The sequence below is a fragment of the Otolemur garnettii genome, unplaced genomic scaffold (assembly GCF_000181295.1).
Source record: "Otolemur garnettii isolate 467f Iridium unplaced genomic scaffold, OtoGar3 scaffold00017, whole genome shotgun sequence".
Taxonomy (NCBI): domain Eukaryota; kingdom Metazoa; phylum Chordata; class Mammalia; order Primates; family Galagidae; genus Otolemur; species Otolemur garnettii.
The window spans coordinates 11,128,471-11,139,358 of NW_003852412.1; the positions used below are offsets into that span (position 1 = coordinate 11,128,471).

At 45.8% G+C, this 10,888-nt stretch overlaps 1 protein-coding gene across 1 annotated transcript in view; it reads left to right on the forward strand.

Annotated features, from left to right (window-relative positions):
• The window catches only part of F2RL1 (F2R like trypsin receptor 1), a 12,175-nt gene extending 8,562 nt beyond the window's left edge, over positions 1–3,613 (forward strand). Inside the window, exon 2 of the mRNA XM_003785926.2 lies at positions 2,394–3,613. Within this exon, the coding sequence (XP_003785974.1) occupies positions 2,394–3,505 (1,112 nt within the window). The 3' untranslated portion in view covers positions 3,506–3,613. The remainder of the gene's footprint in view (positions 1–2,393) is intronic.
• Positions 3,614–10,888: the final 7,275 nt, after the last annotated feature.

Sequence of the window (10,888 nt, forward strand, 5' to 3'; positions counted from 1 at the left end):
GGCTGGATTCGAACCTGCCACCTTAGGTGTATGTGGCTGGTGCCTTAGCCACTTGAGCCACAGGGGCCAAGCCAGTTCAGTGGTTTTTAGAGAGTATTCATAGAATTGCACAACCATCACTACAATCAATAGGTGGTCAATTAGGACTTTTTCCTTACCCCCAAAGAAACATTGTAGCTGTCTCCACCAATTTTTTTAATCTCAGCCCTTGGCAAATACTAATCTTCTTTCTATTTATGGCTTTGCCTATTCTAGATGTTTAATATAAATAGAATCATACAATACAAGGTCCTCGGTGACTGGTTCCTTTCACTTAGCAGAATCTTCTCAGTGTTCATCCACATCATAGAAAGTATCAGTACTTCTATGACAGAGTCCCTCTTTGTCACCCAGGCTAGAGTGCCATAGTGTCATACCTTACAGTCAACCTCAAAGTTCTGGGTTTAGGCGATCCTCTTGCCTCAGCTGAGACTACAGGTGCCCACCACAATACTCAGCTAGTTTGTCTATTTTAGTAGAGATGGGGTTTTGCTCTTGCTCAGGCTGGTCTTGAATTCCTAAGCTTGAGTAATCCACGCACTTCAGCCTCCCAGAGTGCTAGGATTAGAGGTGTGAGCCATGATGCCCAGTCACTTTTTTTTTTGACACAGAGTCTCACTATGTTGCCCTCTGTAGAGTGCTTCAGTGTCATAGCTCACAGCAACATCCAACTCTTGGGCTTAAGCCATTCTCTTGCCTCAGCTTCCCAAGGCAAGGAGCTAGAACTATAGGTGCTGGCCATAACGCCTTGCTATTTTTTTGTTGCAGTTGTCATTGTTGTTTTTAGCAGGCCTGGGCCAGGTTGGAACCAGCCAGCCCTGATGTTTGTGGCCAGCGCCCCAATTATTGAGCTACAGGAGCCAAGCCTTCTTTTTTTTTTTTTTTTTTTTGTACTGAGGAAAAAACTGGGTTTTCCTTATGATGATGCATTTCTTGACATCACTCCAGTCTCTGCCTCCATTGCCCTGTCACTTTCTCCTGTGTCTTCTCTGTCTCAAGTTTCTTTCTACTCTTCTTTTAAAAATATACTTGTCATTGAATTTAGGGCCCACCCAGATAATCCAAGATCATCTTCTCATCTCAGGATCCTTACTTACATTTGCTATGACTCTTTTGTTACATAAGGTAATATTTTCAGATTTAGGGGATTAGGCATGGCTATTTCTTCTGGGGCCACCTTTCTATCCATCACACTAAGTAAAAAGCAAAATATTGGCCTCTACATTCTCCGACACTCTACGCAGGCTAATCTGCTACTTAGTCCTAAAGGGGGAAGCCTTAAAACTGCTGGACAGTGCAAAGCTAGTAGAGGAGGAGAAATGATGACCAAGTGTTAAAACTGTTGGATAAACTCATGAGTAGGCTTAAAGTCCATCCTGGTACCCTATGGTTGGAGTCGTTTGGTGGAGGCTTACTGTTCCCCAGAATTAAAGTAAAACTCTTCCGTGTCCTCAACTTGTTGTTTACTTTCTCTTGCAGGTCCATAAACATTTGGTTAGGGCAGGATGCAGGGTGGATATGCCATTCATTTGTCTGTGGTTTTTAAAGTTAAATTCATAATACGGGAGAGTGGGAGTAAGCACTCCCACTATGTACTAACAAGCACTATGTTAAGTGCTTGAAAGTCAGAACACAAATGTGTCACCAGTACACCCAGCTGTCCAGGACATTGAGGCTGGAGGCTTGCCTGCCAGCCAGCTTCCAGGGCAAGGTCTCTAGGAAGCTCGCTCAGATGTGGGGGAATCCCTGCCCATTGGATCATCTTTGTGGGTGGAAAGGGACTGTCCCTCGTGGTCTTGGGACTCTCCCTATGCCACGTTCTGGGATAGGGTATGATTAATAGGCCAGGCTGGCTCCTGACTCAGGGCCAGAATGGGAGAGATGATCATTATAAAGTGAGAAATTAGAAAGCCGATGTCAGGAGGGCAGGGCTTGGGATTTCACACACTTGAGAATTTGGAAAGAAATTACTACACAATCTAAAAATGATTTTTACTAATCGACCCAACCAAGGATTGCTGCTGGGCATTATAATCAGAACAGTTGGGAACTGCTGAGTGTGGACAGTTTGTAAAAGTTAACTGAGATGGTGTCAGTCTTTTTGTGATTCCTTCAGCATGTACCCTATAACCCTAATAAAAAGTACTGGTAAGGTAAAACCCCCCACAAAAAAATAGGCAAAAACAGACATTAGAAACCCGAACAATCTCATCACCCAAAGAAAGCCTCCATAAGCATTTTATAGAATCCTCTAATAGTGTGTTTCCATCCTCACCTACTTTCATTTGAACAAACTAGCATCACTCCTGAAATGTTTATCTCTGTAATGACCCTGGTCTGCCTTTCTTGTACAGGAGCCAAAAGACCCTCTGGAGGAAGAAGTCTTATTGGTAAGGTTGCCAACCCATCTCCAGTCCCTGGAAAAGGAGTTACAGGGGACTCAGGCTTCTCCGTGGATGAGCTTTCTGTGTCTGTTCTCACTGGAAAACTGACGACCGTCTTTCTTCCAATTGTGTACACCTTTGTTTTTGTGATTGGTTTGCCAAGTAACGGCATGGCCCTGTGGGTCTTTCTTTTCCGAACCAAGAAGAAACACCCAGCTGTGATTTACATGGCCAATCTGGCGTTGGCCGACCTCCTCTCTGTCATCTGGTTCCCCCTGAAGATTGCCTATCACATACATGGCAACAACTGGATTTTCGGGGAGGGTCTTTGCAAGGTGCTTATCGGCTTTTTCTACGGCAACATGTACTGTTCCATTCTCTTCATGACCTGTCTCAGCGTGCAGAGGTATTGGGTCATTGTGAACCCCATGGCCCACGGCAGGAAGAAGGCAAACCTTGCTATTGGTGTCTCCCTGGGCATCTGGCTGCTGATCCTGCTGGTGACCATCCCCTTGTATGTGGTGAAGCAGACCATCTTCATCCCAGCCCTTAACATCACCACCTGTCACGATGTTCTGCCTGAGGATGTATTGGTGGGAGACATGTTCAATTACTTCCTGTCTCTGGCCATTGGAGTCTTTCTGTTCCCAGCTGTCCTCACGGCCTCCGCCTACGTGCTGATGATCAGGATGCTGCGATCCTCGGCCATGGATGAAAACTCAGAAAGGAAGAGGCAGAGAGCCGTCAAGCTCGTGATCACCGTCCTGGCCATGTACCTGATCTGCTTTGCGCCTAGTAACCTTCTGCTTGTGGTCCATTATTTCCTGATTAAAAGCCGAGGCCAGAGCCATGTCTATGTCCTGTACATCGTAGCCCTCTGCCTCTCCACCCTCAACAGCTGCATTGACCCCTTTGTCTATTACTTTGTTTCACAAGATTTCAGGGATCACGCAAAGAACGCTCTCCTCTGTCGAAGTGTCCGGACTGTAAAGCAGATGCAAGTATCCCTCAGCTCAAAGAAATCCTCTAGGAAATCGAGCTCTTACTCTTCAAGTTCAACCAGTGTTAAAGCCTCCTATTGAGTTTTTCAGGCCCCAGGTGGAAGTTGTATGTCGTCGGATGCAGAGCCTGCCTAATCTTACAGGGATGTGTCTGTTATTGCCTAGACAAGTGGGTCTCACCACAGACCATGTGTATACAACATCTCTCAGGATTGCTAGAAGCTTCCCTGTTTGCATGATGAAAGTCTCCCAAATTAACACAGATGTCAGTTTCAGAACTAGAGGACTAACCTGAGATCCCCAACTTCCCGCCCCCCCCAGCCTGGAAGCTTCCTTTGTGTGTACAGTCACTGCTGTCAGATCAGATGCGGGGTTAGATTCTCACCAGAGCGTGAACCTCCTGTGCACCGCATGACTGTGTGAAGGATCTCGGGTGGTGATCCTCAGCCTTATGAGAATCTAATGCAGCCCCTAATCCCCAGGGAAAAACTGTCTTCCCTGAAACCAGTCCCTGGTGCCAAAAATGTTAGGGACTTACTGCTTCAAGCAGATGCTTCCAGAAACCTAACTAACAGAAGTAGACTTTTCAGAAGGTGGCAAAAAGACGGCAATCCAGTGACTTAACAAAAATTAGGCTTGGCCTAAGTCTAAAGTTTTTTTTCTTTCTTTTTTTTTTTTTTTTTTTTGAGACAGAGTCTCAGTCTGCCCTGGGGTTAAATGCTGTGCCATTATGCTCACAGCAACCTCAAACTCTTGGGCTCAAGTGATTCTCTTGCCTCAGCCTCCTGAGTAGCTGGAACTACAATTTGTATTTTGGGATGGGGGGAGCAAACAATGTTTTGTGTCTTGTATCTTTAGCCTTTTATCTGTTTGTTGACTTACCAGGACTTTTTTATTCTTTTTTTGAGACAGAGCCTCCAGCTATCCCCCTGGGTAGAGTGCTATGGCATCACAGCTCACAGCAACCTCCAACTCCTGGGCTCTAGCAAGTCTTCTGCCTCAGCCTCCCAAGTAGCTAGGACCACAGGCACCCACCACAATGCCCGGCTATATTTTTGGTTGCAGCTATCATTGTTGTTTTGGTGAGCCCGGGCTGAATTCGAACCCTCCACCTTAGGTGTATGTGGCTGGCGCCTTAGCCACTTGAGCCACAGGCACAGAGCTGCCTTACCAGAACTTTTAATTATTATTAATCGTTTGCTCTTTATGTGTCTTATTACTTAAAAGTATAATGAGGATTTTAAACACGTACATGGGGCCAGGTGTGGTGGCTCACGCCTGTAATCCTAGCACCCTGGGAGGCCGAGGCAAGTGGATTGCCTGAGCTCAAGGGTTCGAGACCAGCCTGAACAAGAGCAAGACCTCGTCTCTAAAATGAGCTGGGCATTGTGGCAGGTGCCTGTAGTCCCAGCTACTCAGGAGGCTAAGTCAAGAGAATCACTTGAGGCTCGGCGCCTATAGCTCAACAGGCTAGGGCGCCAGCCACATACACCTAAGGTGGCGGGTTCAAGTCTCCAACCCGGACCCGCCAAAACAACAATGACGGCTGCAACCAAAAAATAGCCGGGTGTTGTGGCGGGCGCCTGTGGTCCCAGCTACTTGGGAGGTGGAGGCAGGAGACTCGCTTGAGCCCAGGAGTTGGAGGTTGCTGTGAGCTGTAATGCCATGGCACTCTGCCCAGGGGGAAAGTTTGAGGCTCTGTCTCAAAAAAAAAGAAAAAGAGAATTGCTTGAGCCCAAGAGTTTGAGGTTGCTGTGAGCTACGATGCCATGGCACTCTACCAAGAGCAACAAAGTAAGACTCTATCTGAAAAAAAAGAACATGTACATACAAATTTTGTATAACTTTTTACAGACTTCCGTGAAATGTTTAGGTAGTTTGAATAATAGATTGTTTTGCAACTGAGAATAGCATTTACCACTGAGTGTTTTTAAAAATTATTTTTGGAATATTTATTATTGGTTTTGTTCACTTGTTATCAAATATGAAATCATAAAGTCACAGGATTTGGACAACATCCCTTTGGAAAACTGCAGTAAAGTAGATGGATTTGCAACACACACAGTTCAGAGGTTCTTGACTCCAAACTGACTTTGTACAATTGTTGTATTGGTGACTTTTAAAAATAAGTATTTTATTATGTGATTGATCTGTAAATAACATAATTTCTTTTTTACACCTTATTTCTGAGTTTTGTGTTTGGGGAGGGAGGGAGAGAAAGGAACCAAGAGCCTCATTCTTTCTTTGAAGTGGAAATGATGGAATGAGCGCACACCATCCTCTGTGACAACTGTTCTTCACGTAACAACGTGTTTTAGTAAGTCCACCCTGCCCTTTTGGCTATTAAAACAGTGCTCCATTGAATCACTGACAACATTGGGAATGTTTTTGTAAGAATAAGTTCCTGGAACAACAACAAAAAGAGGATAAGTTCCTGAAAGTAGACTGGCCATCTATTTTAAATAGATGCCTAATTAAATTTTTGATAACACTTGCCATATTGCCTTCAGTAAGGTATACTTTTATTAAAATATTGTGTTTGCACTTGTTGCCTCAAATGCTCATGCACACTCCCCGGCATTGATGTTTTGAAATGTTGCCAATCTGATTGGGGGGCAAATGTCACAGTTGCTTTAATTTGTGTTGAAGCAGCAGCCAGCATGGGGGGAAGAGTGCGGGGTCCTGAGCCAGGCTGAATCTGCCTCCATCACTTCTCACCTTCAGGAAGTTTGTGTTACCTGAGCGAAGATACTTCCCAGTTTCCTCTCCCATAAAATGAAGATAACAGTAGCTTCTTCATTAGTTATATGCAGATAAAATATTCAGCACATTTATGTGCTCTTAGTATTTTATTAGCATCATTACTGTTACTCCCTGACTGCTAGTGCGACCTCTTTGCTCTGCCCCGTTGCACTGAAGCCACTTCGCTTTCTTTGCCTGTTCTGTTCACAGTCTCCTAGTGAGGTTGTCCTGATTTGACAGGTGAGAAACTGAAAGACAATGAACATAGGATAAAAGGGTAAAAGGGGGCGGCAACAGATGCTCACAGCCGCCTGCAACAGAGTGAGACTCTGGCTCCAAGCAGACAAAAAAGAGAGAAAAGAAGAGGCATTTTTCTCAGTTCATTTTCACCAAGCCGTTGAATAACGATTAGAGAAATAGAATCATAAGGATTTTTGCTAAAGCAAAAGCTTTTCAAATCATTATGTTTCTTTGGCTTTTGAAAAATGGCTTAGAAAACCCCTGGTCTACCTAAATTAGGCCCTTATTGGGAGCATTAGGGAACCCTGACCCCAGCAGAGAAGCACCCAGATGTAGCTGGTTGTCTTTGGTCTTGTGTTATGCATCCTGTTGTTTAATTTTTCTAAACTGAGTCCTAAAGTATCTGAATATTTGCATATTTTGCAGTCCTGGGGTTCACGTACTCCAGAAGGGCCCTACTAATTTGAACATGAATACAGAATTGCTGCCCTGCTGGGTTCTCCTGGCATGTCACTGCAGTTGTAGGGGCAGTAGTTTCAAACTTCTAATTTCCTGTTTATCAAGATTTCATAAACCTTGGGGCTATAATCTCATCAGTATGCATGGTTTAGTGATGACAACTTTGTTCCTGAAACGTTAACCCTGTGGAGGCTTTCGGAGGGCCAGAATATAGCACACAACGAAAGGCAATGTCCTTCAGGTCTTGAGAAAAAGTATGGGTTTTGCTTCGGTGTTTGGTTCTTCTCAAAGGGAAGTTTGATTAGTCAAAGATTAGTCCATTACTCCCCTGAGAAAAACAAACCCGTAATGGTTAGGGATCAAGCTCCTGCCTTTTATTTAAGCCGTGAGACTTCACTGAGATGGTTGTTCCAACTAAATGTAAATAATTGGAGTCACCCAGGACCACTCCTTAGAAAGGCGTATTGAGGGAAAGTATAAAGAGCCCGGTGGTTTGGCCATAAGCTGCTCTTGCCCCCTGCAAGTTGGTGAATCTATTCCCCAGCCTCTGTACTGGCAAGCAGGCAGAGGCTGGGAAACACTATTTCGTGATTGAATGCAAATAATTGAGTCAAGATTGCTACCTTTGCAACAGTCTAGTTTCAGGATTGATGTTCTAAGTGAAATACATCAATATTTAAAACATAAAAGCCCCCCCAAACCCAACCCTTTAGTAGTTAGGCCACTCAAAAGTCAATAAAGCATCACTCATCCTACGGCTAGGACAAAGTCAAGGCAAACACAGGACAAAAAAGATCAGGAGGGGGCACTATTGTAGCTTTGTGGCTTACCCTTTTTTTGAGAGAGTCACTCTCTCACCCTGGCTAGAGAACAGTGCTGTCATTACAGCTCATAACAACCTCAAATTCCTCGGTTCAGGCAATCCTTTTGCCTCAGCCTCCCGAGTAGCTGGGACTACAGGACCCACCACAATGCCCTGCTAATTTTCTATTTTTAGTATAGGTGGGGTCTCACTCTGGCTCAGGCTGGTCTGTAACTCCTGAGCTCAAGGGATCCTCCCACCTCAGCCTGTCAAAGTGATAGGAATATAGGCGTGATCGACCACACCCCCCAGTAGCTCACCCTTCTTTTCATGGCTTTGCTTATACCTTTTAAAATATAACTTTAAAAATATGGGAGGTCAGGGGTCCCGGTTCTCCAAACCCAGTTGACTTGTTTTGATTCCTCAGCTGAGTGAGACAGTTCATCAGAGACAGAAAGTTACAACGAATGGAAGCTGGAACTAAAGCTGAGCAGCACAGGCAGCGTGAGAGGGAAAAGTAACCTGCACAAATTTCAGTGTAACAGAGATTTACGTAGGAGGAACAAAGAGAAAACTTAGAGCACTTCCAAAGAGAGGTGGAAGTGAGTCCCTCCTGTGAAGGGTGAAGGAGAGAGGTGAGAGACAGAGAGAGAGGTGCACAGGCCTGCAGGGACATTAATACCCTTTCTCGGGTTTGAAATCGGTTGCAAGTCTTTCCCTGGCCTCTCTGAGCCCTCAGGCAACGTTGTCCTTTTCTATTGGTCATCGTTTATTGTCTTTTTTATTACCTAGGTTACCTCATACCCACATTCTCATGGGTCCTGCAGACTTCCTGGTTCAGCAGGACAGGTTTTCCTCCACCCACCACCACCACCCCCCAAGCCCCTTTTATTTTTCTTTTTTGAGAAAGAGTCTCACTTTGTCAGTGGCTCAGGGGCAGGGCGCTGGCCCCATATACCGGAGTTGGTGGGTTCAAGCCCAGCCCTGGCCAAAATACAAGAGTCTCACTTTGTCACCCTCAGTAGGGTGTTGTGCCGTCATAGCTCACAGCAATCTTAAACTCTTGGGCTCAAGCCATTCTCTTGCCTCAGCCTCCCAAGTAGCTGGAACTTAGAGACACCCGCCACAACGCCCAGCTATTTTTAGAGGTGGGATCTCACTCTGGTTCAGGTTGGTCTCAAACCTGTGAGTTCAGGCAATCCACCTGCCTTAGCCTCCCAGAGTGCTAGGATCACTAGCCACCTTGCCTGGCCTGCTTTTCCGTTCTTGTGATACACGTGCTTTTTTTTTTTTCCTTTTGGAGGCAGGTTCTCAACTGTCACCTGAGCTGTGTTGGGTGGAGTCATCATAGCTCACTACAACCTCAAACTTCTGGGCTCAAGAAGTCCTCCTGCCTCTGCTTCTGGAGTAGCTGGGACCACAGGCAGGTGCCAGGATGCCCGGCCAATTTTTCTATTTTTAGTAAAGATGGGGTCCTGGCTTTGACTGGTCTCAAACTCCTGATCTCAAGAGATCCTCCTGCCTCAGCCTCCCAGAGTGCTAGGATTATAGGTATGAGCCGATGAGCCTGGCTGCTTTTTAAAAATAAAAGGACTTACTCAAGTGCTGGCTTGAATTAGGGGAACGGTAACAGAGATGGAGAGAAGGGGCCTAATTTTGGCTATGTTTTGGAGATAAAATCAACAGATGTTAAGTTTATACATAAATTTCCCCAAAATTTAGTGAATTTAAACAAGAGGCATTGCTTGGTGGCTCATGCCTGTAATCCTAGCACTGTGGGAGGCCCAGGCAGGTGGATTGCCTGAGCTGACAGGTTGGAGAGCAGCCTGAGCCAGAGCAGAACCTCATCTTTAAAAATAGGCAAGTCTTAAAGTGGATGACTGTACTCCCAGCTACTTGGGAGGCTGAGGCAAGAGAATTGCTTGAGCCCAAGAGTTTAAGTTTGCTGTGAGCTGGGAAGCCACAGCACTCTACCGAAGTCATAAAGTAAGACTCTGTCTCAAAATGAACAAACCAACAAACATTTATTCACTTGCTCTGTTTCTCTGGTCTCTGAACTCAGGAGGAGAGCAGCCGGAGGGCTGGGCTTGAGGGCTACAAAGCTGGCAGTTAGGATACTGGCCAGGGCTGCGCTAGCTAAAGACTTGGCTGGGGCTGGGGGAGCCACGGCCACAGCAGCTCACTCACAGGCTGGCCAGCCAGTGCTGGTGGTTGGCAGGACCCTCGGCTCCTCTCCAGGCGAGCTTCTCCACAGGCTGCCAGAGTGACCTCATAACGTGAAGGTTGGTGTCCCCCAGGATGAGTGATCCCGGAGAAAGATGGGAGCTGTAACATCTTTCATGATATGACCTAGCCTCATAGGGTCACACACCATCACCGCCACCATATTCTTGGGCACAGAGACTACTAGCTCCACTTCAACTGGGGAGAAAACATAACAGCACAAAAACTACAAGGCAATGATCACTGGGGACTGTGTTGGAGGCTGGTGACCACACTCTGTATATGAACACATCATGGATATTATTACCATGTTATCAGTTATAGATTGACCCCATTATTTTAAATATCTATATCCATTGTATGCACATACCATAATTTACAGCAGGCATCCTCAAACTATGGCCCGCAGGCCACATGAGGCTGGCCTAGGACATTTATCCGGCCTGCCAGGTGTTTTTGCCGCCGCTGCCTGTCCTGCTTAGCAGCTGACTCGTCCCAGGGCCCACAGTCCGGCCCTCCAATGGTCTGAGGGACAGTGAACTGGCCCCCTGTTTAAAAAGTTTGAGGACCCCTTACAGAACCCAATTTATGCTCTACTTGTATTGCTATACGAATACTATTTGAGTGAATAGCTCCGTTATTACACACTTGTTCATTCAGTATCCTTCCATCGCGTTTGTGCCAAGTCATGTTCTAGGCAGGAATGTTGCAGAGAACAAAATAGGAAAAGAAACCTGTTCTTCTTCTTTTTTTTTAACGCAGATCTTATGGCATTTACTTTCTGATTGGACAGATTGAAAGCAAAAAAATATACATCTAGGGTGGCGCCTGTGGCTCAGTGAGTAGAGCGCCGGCCCCATATAGCAAGGGTAGCTGGTTCGAACCCGGCCCCGGCCAAATTGCAACAAAAAATAGCCGGATGTTGTGGCGGGCACCTGTAGTCCCAGCTACTTGGGAGGCTGAGGCAAGAGAATCACCTAAGCCCAGGAGTTGGAGGT